The following is a 14,604-nucleotide window of genomic DNA, read 5'->3' on the forward strand; positions in this document are numbered from 1 at the left end:
GGCTGTTCATGGTGAGGTTAAACGCGCATGTGATTTTCGTAAAATGGAATTATGTATTAATTAAAAAGTGATGGCCACTAGAAATGGGAAATATTGTTAGTGGTAAGATATAAGGTTTTGGATATGACGATATGTTAAAAAATCAGTGTGCAGTTACATAGATAAATATATCGCACGTGTATCTCAAAAGTGACAATTCAAAAAACCCGGTTTTTGAATTAGATAATTTTTGCCACTCTGCCAATTTTATTAGTTTGCTTTGTATTCTCGTAATTAAAATATGTAATATACCTAAGTAGATTATTTTATTAATCTAGAATCTATCAATATAAAATACAACACGAGAAGGTAGGTGATTTTGTTGTACAAAAAATTCTAATATTTGAAAATTTGAAAGTTCGAAAATTTGAACGTTTGAAAATTTGAAAGTTTGAAAATTTGAATGTTTGAAAATTTGAACGTTTAAAAATTTGAAAATTTGAAGATTGTAAAGAGGTCCCCCGTCATGCATATGCCAAAAAGACACACTAGTACTAATATAACATATATTTAATTTCAATCCAAGTAATTAAGGCTGCTTTCATTCCGAGATTAAAAAAGGCGCGTAATCAGAGCGTTCAAAAGTTCGACTTTAGAAACAAGAGTGAAGTCGACATCGAAGGAGGCACCCAATCGCCATTTTGTTTGGTCGATAGTTGAATCTCGAAACACGCTCGCATCAGAGGTCTATATAGCGCGATACGTAAGTGCTCTGTTTGTTTGCTGCTTCTCGCGGAACGAAGCTCTTGAAATATGACTCAAGAAGGCCAGTAAGTATACTGAAATTCACATAAAACATCCGTCGAATCCAGTGGTCGGCTCCTAGATTCCATCCTGTCAATATTATCATGAGAAAAGCGGTGGATATTCGTGAAAAGAGCTCGAATGCCGCCTCGTGGCTTTCGAAACACCGCCATGTTGTAAGACGGCTTTATTGATTCTCGAAATTTCTGGAGAAGAATCGCGAGAAATTCTCTTGTATTTCCATTTTTACTCGAATCGCGATATAACAGCGATCTAGTTTCCAATGGCCAGCGTTTTGTCGATGAGAAATGTCTAATTGTCTATTAACCCCGTTCGTGAAACATCGGATAATCGAGTTCCGATGTAGAAGCTTTTAATAGCTCGTATTTGCAACTATTTATCGATATTTTTGAAACACGAATAATGCGTCTTGTGCTTTTATGAGCTGCAACTGATTGCATTTAATAATGCACAATTATTCGAATTTTCCTGGATCATTCTGTGATAGCGGTGTGTCATTTTATCTGTAATGACTAGCGGTTTTTGTCGGAAACCATAAAGCTTTATTCCTAACCTTTACCTAGGTCCATTATGCTATTCGTGTAATTAATGTAGTTTTAATTGCAACATTTTATGAAAAGTACAAATCTCGTTTAGTAAATTTGAATGGAATGTTCGTTGGAAATTCTTTATGAATGATTTTGCGAGAAATGAAATTTGAACACTGTTTCGTCGGATAGTGTTACGAATATGTGTGTACATACGTTCGTATTATGTATAAACATGTATATACGCTTATTTATGCACGTATGCATAGTGTGTTATTCAAGAAGGCGTTTACGATACGTACATTTTTTATTTAGCAAATACATCTCTGCTTTCATTAATAACGAATAATTGATGCAATGAATCAATGATCTAAATAATAAATCGTTCTATACTTGTAACTTTTATAAACTTCAGCATTGCTGTTTATATTAATGTTACTTACTAATTTTTAAATCGTTCAATTGTTGTAGAATAATAGTTTTTTATTCTAACTTAAATATTTTTAAAGTTTAACATTTTAGCTATCTCCCTAGATTAATTTTATAATTTTATGCAGTTTTCCATCACTGAAGGCTATTAATTTTTGTATTTAATTTTTAGATTGCCTGTCCCACCTGTTATGTGGGCACAGAGGAGAGACATTTTATTTGTCACCATCTGTCTAGAAGACTGTAAGAATCCAGATATTAAAATTGAACCAGAAATGATATATTTTAAAGGAATAGGTGGAACAGAACAAAAAATGCATGAAGTTACAATTAACTTGTATAAAGAAATTGTTCCACAAAAAACAGTTCAAAACTTGAGGGGAAGGACTATTGAATTTGTTCTCTCCAAAAAAGAAGAGGGTCCATATTGGCCAAGATTAACAAAGGAAAAGACGAAAGCTCATTGGTTAAAGAGTGATTTCAATAAGTGGAAGGATGAAGATGACAGCGACGAAGAAGCTGGTGAAGGAAAAACTGATTTAGCAGAGGTAATGAAACATTTCTCCAAGATGTTTCTTTAATTTTTTATATTGTGTTTAAGAAAATTAGGATATCTGCTCCAGAGTCATTACACGAAGCTTAAGCTTTGATATATTTTGACTGTGATTCATTTGACTTTACATTCCAAATCATTTACAGATGATGCAACTAATGGGTGGATTAGGAGATTCAACAGGTAGTAAACCAACCTTTGATGATTTTGAAGGTATGGGAAATGACGAAATGGATAGTGACGACGAAGATTTACCTGATCTGCTTGAATGAAATGATATTGATGCTACTTTAAAATAATCTTCGTTAAAACAATAAAAATAAAAAAAGAAATGGCGACCTAAGAGTAGTGCACCATCAGGCGGTATTTCAATAGGCCATACTATTTTTATTTTCTAATTACAAATAATTTTTGCAAAGTTGCTAAAGGTCCGTGTTTCAGTAGCAGACAGGCGAGTAAATAAGGTGCACGAAAAGTAACTGTCAACATAAAAACAGTACAGTGGTCGACATTACAAAGAGTAATACTTTTTAAAGGTTCTCCAATCCTTTAGCCTGTAGTTCGTATACTAAGTTATAATGGACAAGCTTTTTTAATAACGATTACTTGCGTAAAAATACAAAAGAAATGAAATCATGAAAACGACTTAAATTATTTGTGGAATTGTTTATTTCAGGAAATCCCGTTTAAAAAAAGAATGTAAAGTGCGAGTCACTCGGTTAAACCAATTTATATCGCCAGTTATGTATCACTGTGAATAATTTTATCTTAATATACTTCTGTTTCTACTCACTATTCATCGTACATAACAATTATACAATTACTTCTTACGTTCATTTATTGAAAATGAATGAACAACTGAAATACCGGGAACCATTCGTCTTCTATACTGTCTAAATATTAAAGAAATAATAGAAAATAAAATATCAATTCATTTATCCAACAATACTGGAAGCGCCGCGTAATGCCAGATATCCAGCAGTTATATCCATTGGTAGATTTCGGACTGTTGGGAATTCTTCAGCAGTTGCGTAGTATAATTTACTCTGTGGATCTGTATATCGTGCCTGTAAAATAAATGTAATTTATATATCTACGTTTTAATTATGTAACTGATTGTACAATCATGTTGAGGATTATTACTCACAGGTAATCCGGAGATATCCGAATATTTTTTTGCTGGTCTAAAGCTTGGCGGTGCATTAATGGAACTGTCTGAAATTTTTATAAAATTGGCGACAATATATTACTCGTCGTAAATTACCATCGTTACGTATATTTTATTGATCGATTTGAATCGTAATAATTAGGAATTTCGAAAGTTCTTAAATTGAATAAAAATATAAGGATTTCTTACGCAATTTTTATAATTAGCAATTTTTAAATACCCAATGATTGAAATCGTTCGAATTCTATTAAAGTATTTTGATAAGTGTTCGTACAATGTACTACTTCCGCAGGCCATGGTAAAGCACGTTCCTGAGCCAAGACTTGCTTTAAAGAGCGCCAAGTTCGTTTTTTTCCAGTGGTACTAGTAGGTCGAAATTTTTGTTGAAAAATCGGATTCTTAAAAACTGGTTGTGGTTTTTTGTTAAAATCCACCATTTCTTCGTTCACCATTTTTCCATTTTACCTATAATGTTATAAATATTTTATGAAAGTTAATCATGAATACCAACGCGATGTACGTAAAAACATATTAACTGATAGAATTAATCAGTGACATTTATTAAGATTAATTATGTAAGTTATCTATATGATAAACTATCATCTAAAATATTTACATCCAATTTGTTACAGTATAAATACGCTAAAAAAAATATCTTTATTAGAAAGTTACATTAAGTTTTAACGAAATCATTTATAATCATTTTTCTTCTGGGCTATATAAAACTAATACGTCTTCTGCATCACATCCTAATATACCACAAATTGTATGCATCATGGTTGTATTGATGTGTTTAAGCAAAACTTTGGCCCACTGACTCAAAATAATCAAAGCAGTATAGTAGTCCTGAGAATCTCTACAAAAAATGTTAATCCATTGAACCTCTCAATACTTATACATGAATGTATATATGTATTGCTTTCTTTTGTAATAAAATACCTCTGAAATTCAAACTGATACTTATATCCTTTTGATAAGTATTTTTTAATGGTAACTGATAAATTGTCTTCCAAGAACACAAAAGCTTTTTTACTTGGCTCAATCAAACATAAAATTGCATGCCGGCAAAGAATTTGATTGTATTCCATTAGTTCCACTGAGTCAGGACAATTATTTTTCTGTGTAAGAGATATTAAATCAAAGTAAGCATGAAAATATGTTTGAAAATTTGAGGAAAATAATGATATATTTGTTATGAAACCTTTGTTATGTAAAGAATAATTTCTACTTTCTTCTTTATGCATTCTACATCTTGTATGCACAACCATAAGAACTTCTCTGCCATTTTTACTTCTTTTTTTACAATGTTCATAGCACTGTTCTGCATATTATACTTGGAAGGTTTAGAATCTTTTACTCTTAAAATATCAGTATCTTTGTTAAGTGTAGCAACATTATAATAAGATGTTTTAGTATTTTCGAGTACAGTGACTTTCTTATACTTATTTCTTTTATGTAGAACACTATGTTTTTCTTTGTAGGATATGGGTAACAATGCATGTTTCTTTGATCCAGTCAACTTATTCTCTATGTTCACTCTAATTTTTTTTTTCCAGGACACATTTTTACTTATTACTTTGGGCTCTACTTTTTTCGAATTCTCCACATGTTTTCTTCTTGCTCTAACTTTCTGTAGTATCTTTGTATTAATATTCTTTAAATGAGTCGCCAATATTCGCGTATTATTCAAGAGAATAAATTTATCAACGAAATTGGTATGTTTCTCTATAAAGTATTGCACACTTTTCTCATCCGATAAATCTAGATTCTGTTTCATATAGATTTCTTTGATCTTCTCTAAAGTGTAAAGCAATTGTTGTTTGATCCTACAAGCTCTGTCAACATACGTTATGAACGCGATTTTATCAGTACTTTTACAAAGAGGAGCTTCTATTTTTAAACCTAAATTTTGAACAAACATGTGAATAAATTTGTCCATGTTCAACATTGGCCCTTTAAACATGTCTCAAATCACGATATTATATAATTGCTCATGATGACAAGATATCGTTACGAGGAAACGTTTTCAGATGTGTGTAGAAAAATATTAAAAAATAATTATTCGCTATTAAAAATTGACAACACATCATACCATAAACAACTTTTTGCGATCGTCTTCTTACCCAACTTCATAACTCAAATTTATAACACGCTATTAAATAATTTATATTTCGCAGATGAATTAACGTGCTGAGTTGTTAATAAGAATAGAAGATCGAAGTATGCGTTAAAAGCTTTCATTGATATGTCATTTATCCGCTTTTATTGTAATAATTTCATTAAGATACATTGCAAGAATATTATCTATAAAGAATTCTTGAATTGTAAGTACATCACAAACTTTGCTCGATGATATTTTATTAATCAGAGGGAAAGAGGTTTGAACAAAACGTTTTACAGTTTCTAACGTATCTAACCTCTTTTACCAATATTTATTAAACTATACGTATTTGTAGATTTTAATATAACGTAGTTTTTATAGTTTGTAAATTAAAATTCGTAAAATATCGATTTCATTGAGTTTTAACGTTGAAACGTGAAGTAACTTTGCAAAATAAAATTTTTGTTACTTACCGTCGATCAATCGACGCCTTAATTCGACTTGATACGTAATTTGAAATACATACAGGTGTCTGGTTAAATATTACTTTAAATTACATATAATTACACGAATTTTTCCACCAAAGACAATTCGTTTATCATTTTTCAAATTTTCAAATATTTAAATATTTATTCAAATATTCAAATATTTATTCAAATTCTATAATTCTGAAAGTTTTCAAAATCTAAATATTTCTCATACACTTTTACAACAAATAACGCTCGACTGTGACTATAATTTTTATAATATCAAATTTGCAAGTGTTTCGTTTGAGTCAAGCATTAAATTTGGGGTAAATTTAAATCTGGATTAAATCCAAATCTGAGATGCCGTAAATTTCCGATAGGTTCAGGTTAAATTTCAATAAAATCTTTTATATACATATATGTATTAATACCCAAATCTACCCTTAGAGGGAAAAGAAAAAGTATATTTATGTTGAGGCATGAAATAATGACTTTTTGGTTGTTTGAATATTGTAGTACTTAGGAAGGGGAAAAAGCAATCGAGAATAGTGGGGGTTTCATGAAATGAGGTTGGGAAGGACGTGACTAAATTCACCTTCCGTTCTCTTGAAGGTCAGAGAAGCATTTTTGAAATTTGTTCTAGACTCGCAGGCAAATTGCAGTTCTGTTTTCTTCAATAATTTGCGTGGATTGACACAAAGTAAAGCCATGGGTCGTAAATTCTTTGTTGGTGGTAATTGGAAAATGAATGGCACGAAAAGTGAAATAGATGGAATTGTTGCTTTCTTAAAAGCCGGACCCCTCGACCCAAATGTTGGTACGTTCATTCTGTATAATATATCATCCATAATTTTTAAATTTTTATGAATATTAAGACGTCTGTTACCTAAATTTTTAATTCTGGATGAAGTATCTGTAGGTTAAGTCTGTTAAAAAACAATTCTAATAATTCTAATAACGTGACTGTAGAGGTTGTCGTCGGGGTACCATCGATATATTTGACATACGCGAAGAGTATATTACCTGATAATGTCAGTATTAGTGGACAGAATACGTACAAAGTTGCAAAGGGAGCATTTACTGGTGAAATTAGCCCTGCTATGCTTTTGGACAATGGAATCCCATGGGTGATTCTTGGCCACTCTGAACGTAGAAATGTGTTTGGTGAGACAGACGAATTGATTGCAGATAAAGTGGCACATGCTTTGGAAACTGGGGTGAAGGTAATAGAAATTTCTATTTATGAAAAATAATCAACACTCTTAAATTATATGCATATTTATGCATATGTGTTTACTCTAAAGGTGATTGCATGTATTGGAGAGAAATTAGAAGAGCGTGAAGGTGGAAAAACTGAGGAAGTAGTATTCAGGCAGACTAAAGCCATTGCAGATAAAATTAAATCATGGGATAATGTAGTGGTTGCCTATGAACCAGTGTGGGCAATCGGAACAGGCAAAACAGCAACACCTCAGCAAGCTCAAGAGGTGCATGAGAAACTGAGAGAGTGGTTCTCTAAAAATGTTAGTCCAACTGTTGCTGAAACTGTTAGGATCATTTATGGAGGATCAGTAACAGCAGGAAATGCAAAAGACCTAGCAAAAGAGAAAGACATTGATGGTTTCTTAGTTGGAGGAGCCTCACTGAAACCTGACTTTGTACAAATTGTTAATGCTAAACAGTGAGATCAAGTATTCTCTAATGGCACAAAAGTTACTTGCTCCTAAATTAATACATGCTAGGCATGTATATTTTAAGAGATTTAAAGATTTAACTTATATTTTTCTCCTTGTTGTTTGCTTAGAGAAATATCAAGAGCGTGTTGCTGTGATGAAAAGTATTCTAACCAGCAACAAAGTGTATAGTATTTTGTTTCGTTCTGTCTAAAGAAATATATTCCTTGTACATATATAATCAAGAGTAATACAATAAATGTCACAACAAAATGTAAATGTCACTATTTATTCATATAATAATCCTTATAGCTTACTTACTGACTAAACCTTTAATTATAATATTTTCAGGCATAGGATTGTTGGCAACATCACGAATTCCACCTAGTTTTGCTTTAGCACATGCAATATCAGATAAACTTTTAAATGTTCGTGGTTCCCATACAGCCAAATTAGCTAAGGACTTGCGATTAAGTAAAATGTTACATCTGGTTAATCCTTCGAACAATGTTTTTAGATTTAAACCATGTTCCTGTGAAGCAGCATCTATTCTAGTTTCCCAGAGCTGAAATACAACCATTCCATTAAATGGCACTCAAAGCAGAAACACAAAGTTACGTTTTACCTCTTTCATATCCTGTTTTTTAAGTTGCCTTCCCTTTGTAGAAGTTAACAATGCTTTATGTACACCTCTAATAGCTAAGCTATAACAATTTCTTCTCCTTCCAAGAAAATGCTGTAAATAAAAAGCATTTCCATTGCAATAATTAATTACTACGTCAATATGCAATTTCTAAACATTCTAATTAATAATTTACATACTGCAGCAAGTTTAAATATTTGTCGTTTTCGCCAGAATTCATCGGGACCCTTATTTCTCTTAAATAACTGTACACCCAGAAAAACCATTTTTTTCTAGATATGTATTAAAAACGAAAACAATACAATGTTTTATTTCATTAATTTTTATTTCGTAGAAGAGGCGTGATTAATTTAAGGTTATAAACGAAAAAACAGTATTGCTCTTATTTTGCATCTTTCTTTGATTTATGGACCAAGAAACTTCAGTCATCTAGTGGGAATACGTAGAACTGCTTCTATCTAGTTTAGTGACCTCTATAGTGACCTCTATAACGTTACAGAGTAACATAACCAAAGTGTATAAATAAGATGAGCGCGGTAGTGTAATACTAGCGTTGAAGAACTTAATTTTAATAGAAAATAAGAGGCTTCTAAAATTGATTAACATTCTACTATAAATAAGATGTAATACAGTTTGTATATAATTTTCTCTAACATAATTAAATCGTTCGTTATTCAAATTTCAAAAATGAATAACCGTCAAGTGGAAAAAAACGTTAAAAATTCGAAACGATAGGTGGCGTCGTGAACGTTTTAATTTTAAGTGATTTCGAAACGGATGCCTGCCATTCGACGTTGTTCCACAGAAACGGAAGTTTCAATCGCAGTAATTCGGTAAAATATTTCGCGGGAATTCGCTCGCTGTCGTTTAATTAACCTAAGAAACGTGGAATTTCCATTGGAGAATATCGGTAGGAATTTTGGGTGAGCGCCTGTATAGACAAGACTATATTTAGTACTACGTAGTAGTTGCTACGTCGATAATGTCGTTGATCCTAGCGCAGCAAGGTTCCGGTGATTCGGTGAGTGTGCTCTTTTCAAACATGGAGAGGTTATTTGTTTGAAATAATATGTGGGATTTAGGGAATCGGTCTGTCGTTACGTTAGTCAGTGTGTTGAGTGGGTGTGTGTTCCTGTACAACGTCTGGGGACCGATTCTCGTCGTCACGATCTTCTTATTTCTGACGATTTACGCATGCTACTCGTTAGTCATCAACGACAGCTTATTGTCGCCGCATGCGTTCCTCTTCTTCGGTTATTGCAAGTATATATTTCTTGAAGTTCGTGCGAGCTTCGAGAGCATTATCGGTCACATTTATCGGTACGCTTGCACATCGTGGGAATTTACGAGTCGTCGGTTTCAAGAACGATTCCTAACCTCAACTACAATGGATAGACGTCGTGGATCACATTACCAGCTAAGTGCCGATCCTTATCCAATCGGAAGAAATTCCCCGGGATTTAGTACGATCGCGCAGCTTAGTCCGATTACGAGATCAGCGCAGCAGCTTAGTGTGAATAATGTGAGGTCAGAGAATAAGCTTTACCATGACTCTGATCATTTGTCGTATAACCATAGCCCTTTTGTTAAACATACTTCAACGCCAATGTTTCCGAGGAGTAAAGAGGAGCTGGAAAATGAACCAGTTAAATTGTTGCCTGATCAAATTGTATCAAAGAGAATATTTCCTAATTATGCGCAGAATCATACTTTGGCCCAGAATGAAAATACATATTTTGGGCCGGAAGAATCACCATGGGGCACTAGTATAAGTCCCAAGGCATCCCCCAAAATTAACGAGGGAAAAAGTGTACAAGCTGTTGGTGGACCTTTGTTGGCATCAAACAGGTGTAATATTGATCCAAAGTAAGCTTTTTCTTTTCTTATACTTTAACAATTCATTGTAAATAGCATTAGGATTTCTATTAAATATGTGTTTATTCAATTTACAGAGTGTACAATGACGTAACTTCTCCAGGACTTACTACTAGGTTAACAAAATATGCAGCAGAAGCTAACAGCAAGTTAACTCATCAGTCTCAGTATCGTGTAGGACAATTTCCGAAAGTTAATCTCCATGCTAGTCCAGTTCCATTGATAAAGTCAGTGAAGACAAGAACACCAGTTACTGTTAGAGTAGCTCCACCAGATGCTGTTCGTTATTCTCAGAAGAGTGGGAAACAGAACATTTTATCAAATTTATATCACACAGAGAACAGTTGTGAGTCGCCACTAGCCACTGTAGACACTAGAGAAGTGTCGCTAAAGAGACATGCGTCGAGGGAAGACGTCACTTCTGATTTAGCGAAAAAGCAACGAACTGGAAGTATCATTACTGACGAGTTCGAAGCGCAGGATGAAACAAAACAAAAAAGGAGCAGAGATGAATCTTCCAAGTCTGAGGAAGATATATCTCCCCAAAATAAAACGGCCAGACCTACGAAACGAACCAAAACACCATCTTGCTTTGACATTTTAAATTCACTCAGCTCGAGCAAACACGTTATTTCCGGTGTTAAGAGAAAAGCCAGTAAGTATAACGTAAGATTGTTAATTATTACGTTACTTTTAATATTACGTCATTTTAAAGAGTTTTTCATGCATTTTTCACAGGAGATTTTTCACGAAGCGGCACACCTGATTTTGAAAAACACTTCAAATCTCTGGAAAGTGTACAAGCCGACAAGGTTCAAGCATTACCAGAAGTCCAAAATGTGGATGCAAAATATTGGTGTCATAACGCAGTAGAAAAGAGAAACGTAGATCTACGTGGCTCGTCTGATAAGATAAACAAACATTCACCATTAAAGGGAATCCTCAAAACAAGTAATAAAAGCCCTGAGTATCATATGCGGGACAGAGATGTAAGTGTTATATCTACGAGCGCTTATAATGGAAGCGATCGAGCCATGGAACATGCTGTGTCGACTGAGTCAGTGAAATTGACAAGTAAGCTGTTCATGAGAGCTGAACCAGAAAGAAACGAGAAGTTAAGGATGTTGGTCGAAGAACAGGGTAACATTAGAGCGAAGTTTACTACAGATGATGTGGAAGAAATTAAAAGAGAAGATATAACAGATATGAGACAAACCAGTATGAAGGCAAGGCTTCAGAGTATGTTCGACGCCATATCTGGCAAAGGTAAGTACGACAGACATTTATGTTAAGTATAATTTGATGTATAATCATTTCTAGTGCATAACGAATCGTATACATTTTCAGCAGCCAGCAAAATTAATCCAGACGTTGTGATCCAAGCGGAAGAAGTAAATGTAGTTAAGTCTACCCCGTGTCCTGTTACATGCGCGACTCTTAATTCATCGACAACCACGACCAACGTTAATACTACGCCGATTTCTACATCGGCTGTAATACCTAGTCCTGGTACAAAAGAATCCACTGTCAAATCTCCGAAACATGTAGCCTTTACTTTACCGAACAAGGAAGTTTCGAATGTTCCAATCATTAACAGCTCCGAAGCAAAAGCTGAAAAATCTCCAATTTCTAAACCAGACTCAACGACCACTACATCTGGAATTGCATTTACACCTATCTCCAGTATTATTTCATTAACCCCTTCGAATGCAACTCCAACAAGTTCTAATTTAAGCGTACAAAGTTCTGACTTCGGTAAACCTCCTTCGACGACTACAGTAACGAGCACTGCATCACCTGGAACGTTTACATTTGGCGCTGTTTCATCGAACGAGAAGACTTCTGTTACTCCTTCGTTCACCACCACTTCCACTGCAGCTGGTCTCTTTGGAAACTTCACCAGTACCACACCGAAATCTTCATTCGTACCAATGACCAGTGCTCCGCCTAATACTACAACCGCAGCCAATCAAAATGAATTGACGAATGCAGCGCCAGTGAAGACTACTGCATCGAGTCTTGGAGCATTTGGAGCCAACAATGCAGCGTTTGTTTCGACGCCTGCGAACGTTGTAACCTCGACTGTTGCAGTTACTGTGGAAAATAAGCAACAGAACATAGGAACCACATCTTTTACTAGTAACACGAATATTACATCTTTCAAGAATAGTGCAGCTACTACTAGTCCTCCAACTGTTTCCTTGACAGCTCCACCTGCCAATACATCCACTTCTTTATTCACATTTGGAAACAAAAGCGATACACAGCCTCCTAAATCCAATATGTTTGTATTCGGCTCGACAGGACCTTCTTCGCAGAGTACCAGTGTATTTGGAAATCCAGCGAATGCCCAACCAACATCGACGATTAGTATTGCAACGACTACTAGTAATGCAACAGCGATTACAACTGCACCTTCACAGAACAGTACGCCAAGTATTGCGACCAGTAACACCTTCAACTCTATAGCAAAAACCACAGCAGCCACTTTTGGGTCATCCAACACAGCTCCAAGCTTCACCTTCGGTGCAGCCACTTCAGCAGCACCGTCGACCAACAAACCTGGCTTCTCTTTTGGCAGTGTAACAAGCACCACCAACGCGATGACAGCTACACCGTCCAGCACAACAGTATTTGGTGGTGTAAATAATAACCCGAGCTTAAACTTTGCAACGCCAGCAGCAAGCGCTGCTCCACAGTTCAGCTCAAACACATCCATATTTGGAAATACTGTTACTACCACCTCGTCGATATTCGGAACAACAAGCAGCCAACCAACTTTCGGCGCTCCTTCAACTTCAGTCACCACTGGTTCCACGTTTGCCTCTCTAACGCCCAAAACCACAGCCGCGCCAGTCTTCGGCTTGAACACTGGCCAAGCGCCTGAAGCAACGACGTCTGCGAACGCGTTACCAGTTTTCTCAAGTACCACGGGAGTGGCCAGCACAACGTCAACGCCGATATTCGGCGCCGTCAGTACATCTGCTCCACCAGTAACCGTAACAAGCGGCAATCTGTTCTCCAATGCAAGCTCGACGACCTCGACGCCCGGCTTTGCCGCAACGAGTAATATTTTTGGGCAGATGAAGCCTCCAAACGAAGGTTTCAAAAGCGTCGCAGGAGGTTTCGGCAGCAACGCCACGCCACTGTTTGGATCTCAAAGCACAACGACGTCCACGTTCGGAAGTACAAATATTTCCAGCAATACGACGGCACCCTCGTTCGGGAGTACAAATATTCCCAGCAATACCACTGCGCCTACATTTGGGTCTGCGAATGTTTCCAGCAACGCGACTGTACCCAGTTTCGGTTCACCCAGTACCACAACTTCAGCGTTTGGAGCCCAAACTAACACGCCTTTTGGTAGCAGGCCTTCCATGTTTGGCAGCGAAAATGTGTCTACTCCCGTTTTCGGGAGCTCTGCTGGCACCAGTCCCTTCAGTCCCCCTGCATCAGGCAGCGTCTTCGGCGGACAGAGCACAGCTGCTCCCACGTTTGGTACTCCTGGAAGCGTATCTGCGTTCGCTGACAACAAGCCTTCGCCTTTCGGCGGGCAGACTTCAGCCTTTGGAACGCCGAATGCTTCTGCCCCTGCTCCTGCCTTTGGATCAGCTCCAGCGAATGCAAGCAGTGGGAACACGAGTAATATATTCACGTTTGGAGCGAATCAGAAGTCACCGCAGCAAAGCAGCACGTTCTCTTTTGGTAATAATAACGCAAACAATGCTGCTGCTGCTTCTGGTTCTGCACCTTTTCAGTTTGGCGCGACTACTTCGAAGCCAGGTACTGATTTATAACTGTTACTACATGTTGTTATTACTGTTTTATGTATGATTGTTGTTACTAATGTTATGTATTTGTTTAAAAGCAACTGCAGGATTCAATTTCTCTGCTCCGACGACCACTCCATCTATCAACTTTGGGACGACCAGCGCACCAACGTTCAACGCGTCGACGGCTGGCATGTTCAACATCGGAAGTGGTTCCACCGCGCCAAGACCAAGGAACGCTCGTTCAAGAAAGCCAAGATGATGGAGAATGTAAATTCAAGTATCTTTCTATGGAACGTTTCTCGTTCGAAAATCAGTTTATCCGTACAGCACTCGATATCTTAGTAACGTTCTAATCGAAGATCGCATGGTGAACGTTCTTATCGGTTCTGTATCTTTTGGGCAAACAGCGACGGCTATTAGATTTTGAGACCGAAGTATCTACTCAACCAAGAACTGGTTATTGTTTTAAAAATACATTTCTCGCTATTGTTAAATGTATTCACCATGTACATATAAAAACGTTGTGGCAGATTTTTATCTACTACTGTTTTAAAGTCTGCTTAAGTTACATTATATATATATATATACATA

General features: G+C 36.0%; 6 protein-coding genes across 11 annotated transcripts; 3 read left to right on the forward strand and 3 right to left on the reverse strand.

Annotated features, from left to right (window-relative positions):
- Positions 1-570: 570 nt before the first annotated feature.
- On the forward strand, positions 571-3,674 carry P23 (cytosolic prostaglandin E synthase). Of its 3 annotated transcripts, XM_076376502.1 has the most exons (4): positions 571-809; positions 1,933-2,308; positions 2,460-2,526; positions 2,990-3,674. In XM_076376502.1, exons 1-4 carry the CDS (start codon positions 793-795, stop codon positions 3,001-3,003), a joined length of 474 nt encoding a protein of 157 aa, XP_076232617.1. In that variant the 5' UTR covers positions 571-792; the 3' UTR covers positions 3,004-3,674. The 3 variants fall into 3 exon arrangements, with proteins under 3 accessions (XP_076232617.1, XP_076232459.1, XP_076232541.1); XM_076376344.1 differs by having other exon boundaries at positions 601-809; positions 2,460-3,674; XM_076376426.1 differs by lacking the exon at positions 571-809 and adding an exon at positions 878-1,293 and having other exon boundaries at positions 2,460-3,674.
- Positions 3,029-3,933, reverse strand: LOC143178186 (INO80 complex subunit C). The gene is made up of 3 exons (XM_076376743.1): positions 3,756-3,933; positions 3,461-3,528; positions 3,029-3,380 (listed from the first exon to the last, which is right to left on the reverse strand). Exons 1-3 carry the CDS (start codon positions 3,931-3,933, stop codon positions 3,249-3,251), a joined length of 378 nt encoding a protein of 125 aa, XP_076232858.1. The 3' UTR covers positions 3,029-3,248.
- LOC143178265 (uncharacterized) lies at positions 3,807-5,518 on the reverse strand. The gene is made up of 4 exons (XM_076376821.1): positions 4,683-5,518; positions 4,421-4,599; positions 4,154-4,337; positions 3,807-3,946 (listed from the first exon to the last, which is right to left on the reverse strand). The coding sequence occupies exons 1-3, from the start codon at positions 5,442-5,444 to the stop codon at positions 4,181-4,183; spliced, it is 1,098 nt and encodes a 365-aa protein (XP_076232936.1). The 5' UTR covers positions 5,445-5,518; the 3' UTR covers positions 3,807-3,946; positions 4,154-4,180.
- A 1,092-nt stretch (positions 5,519-6,610) lies between these two features.
- On the forward strand, positions 6,611-7,882 carry Tpi (triose phosphate isomerase). Its single transcript, XM_076376219.1, has 3 exons — positions 6,611-6,866; positions 7,019-7,272; positions 7,354-7,882. The coding sequence occupies exons 1-3, from the start codon at positions 6,758-6,760 to the stop codon at positions 7,732-7,734; spliced, it is 744 nt and encodes a 247-aa protein (XP_076232334.1). The 5' UTR covers positions 6,611-6,757; the 3' UTR covers positions 7,735-7,882.
- Mrpl20 (mitochondrial ribosomal protein L20) lies at positions 7,870-8,890 on the reverse strand. The gene is made up of 3 exons (XM_076376627.1): positions 8,545-8,890; positions 8,348-8,458; positions 7,870-8,287 (listed from the first exon to the last, which is right to left on the reverse strand). Exons 1-3 carry the CDS (start codon positions 8,629-8,631, stop codon positions 8,036-8,038), a joined length of 450 nt encoding a protein of 149 aa, XP_076232742.1. The 5' UTR covers positions 8,632-8,890; the 3' UTR covers positions 7,870-8,035.
- Positions 8,891-9,193: 303 nt separating this feature from the next.
- Positions 9,194-14,544, forward strand: LOC143177619 (uncharacterized). Of its 4 annotated transcripts, none has more exons than XM_076375698.1 (5): positions 9,194-10,231; positions 10,318-10,895; positions 10,979-11,506; positions 11,588-14,023; positions 14,118-14,544. In XM_076375698.1, the coding sequence occupies exons 1-5, from the start codon at positions 9,435-9,437 to the stop codon at positions 14,270-14,272; spliced, it is 4,494 nt and encodes a 1,497-aa protein (XP_076231813.1). In that variant the 5' UTR covers positions 9,194-9,434; the 3' UTR covers positions 14,273-14,544. The 4 variants fall into 4 exon arrangements, with proteins under 4 accessions (XP_076231813.1, XP_076231788.1, XP_076231797.1 ...); XM_076375673.1 differs by having other exon boundaries at positions 9,197-10,231; positions 14,109-14,544; XM_076375682.1 differs by having other exon boundaries at positions 9,197-10,231; positions 11,591-14,023; positions 14,109-14,544.
- The last annotated feature ends 60 nt before the right edge of the window (positions 14,545-14,604 follow it).

This window comes from Calliopsis andreniformis, chromosome 1, assembly GCF_051401765.1.
Source record: "Calliopsis andreniformis isolate RMS-2024a chromosome 1, iyCalAndr_principal, whole genome shotgun sequence".
In the NCBI taxonomy this organism is placed as follows: domain Eukaryota; kingdom Metazoa; phylum Arthropoda; class Insecta; order Hymenoptera; family Andrenidae; genus Calliopsis; species Calliopsis andreniformis.

Excerpts from the sequence above, each read along its gene's own strand:
- P23 (XM_076376344.1), top strand. Across the intron at positions 2,309-2,459 it reads GAAAAACTGATTTAGCAGAG|ATGATGCAACTAATGGGTGG; the intron begins GTAATGAAACAT and ends AATCATTTACAG.
- LOC143178186 (XM_076376743.1), bottom strand. The coding sequence starts at position 3,933 with ATGGTGAACGAAGAAATGGTGGATTTTAACAAAAAACCACAACCAGTT. Across the intron at positions 3,529-3,755 it reads GCCTGCGGAAGTAGTACATT|ACAGTTCCATTAATGCACCG; the intron begins GTACGAACACTT and ends TAAAAATTTCAG. Across the intron at positions 3,381-3,460 it reads CGGATATCTCCGGATTACCT|GCACGATATACAGATCCACA; the intron begins GTGAGTAATAAT and ends TTTATTTTACAG.
- LOC143178265 (XM_076376821.1), bottom strand. The coding sequence starts at position 5,444 with ATGTTTAAAGGGCCAATGTTGAACATGGACAAATTTATTCACATGTTT. Across the intron at positions 4,600-4,682 it reads TTATTCTTTACATAACAAAG|AAAAATAATTGTCCTGACTC; the intron begins GTTTCATAACAA and ends TCTCTTACACAG. Across the intron at positions 4,338-4,420 it reads TATCAGTTTGAATTTCAGAG|AGATTCTCAGGACTACTATA; the intron begins GTATTTTATTAC and ends CATTTTTTGTAG.
- Tpi (XM_076376219.1), top strand. The coding sequence starts at position 6,758 with ATGGGTCGTAAATTCTTTGTTGGTGGTAATTGGAAAATGAATGGCACG. Across the intron at positions 6,867-7,018 it reads ACCCCTCGACCCAAATGTTG|AGGTTGTCGTCGGGGTACCA; the intron begins GTACGTTCATTC and ends ACGTGACTGTAG. Across the intron at positions 7,273-7,353 it reads CTTTGGAAACTGGGGTGAAG|GTGATTGCATGTATTGGAGA; the intron begins GTAATAGAAATT and ends TTTACTCTAAAG.
- Mrpl20 (XM_076376627.1), bottom strand. The coding sequence starts at position 8,631 with ATGGTTTTTCTGGGTGTACAGTTATTTAAGAGAAATAAGGGTCCCGAT. Across the intron at positions 8,459-8,544 it reads AAATATTTAAACTTGCTGCA|CATTTTCTTGGAAGGAGAAG; the intron begins GTATGTAAATTA and ends TTTTATTTACAG. Across the intron at positions 8,288-8,347 it reads AAAAACAGGATATGAAAGAG|CTCTGGGAAACTAGAATAGA; the intron begins GTAAAACGTAAC and ends GTTGTATTTCAG.
- LOC143177619 (XM_076375673.1), top strand. The coding sequence starts at position 9,435 with ATGTGGGATTTAGGGAATCGGTCTGTCGTTACGTTAGTCAGTGTGTTG. Across the intron at positions 10,232-10,317 it reads AGGTGTAATATTGATCCAAA|AGTGTACAATGACGTAACTT; the intron begins GTAAGCTTTTTC and ends TTCAATTTACAG. Across the intron at positions 14,024-14,108 it reads CGCGACTACTTCGAAGCCAG|CAACTGCAGGATTCAATTTC; the intron begins GTACTGATTTAT and ends TTTGTTTAAAAG.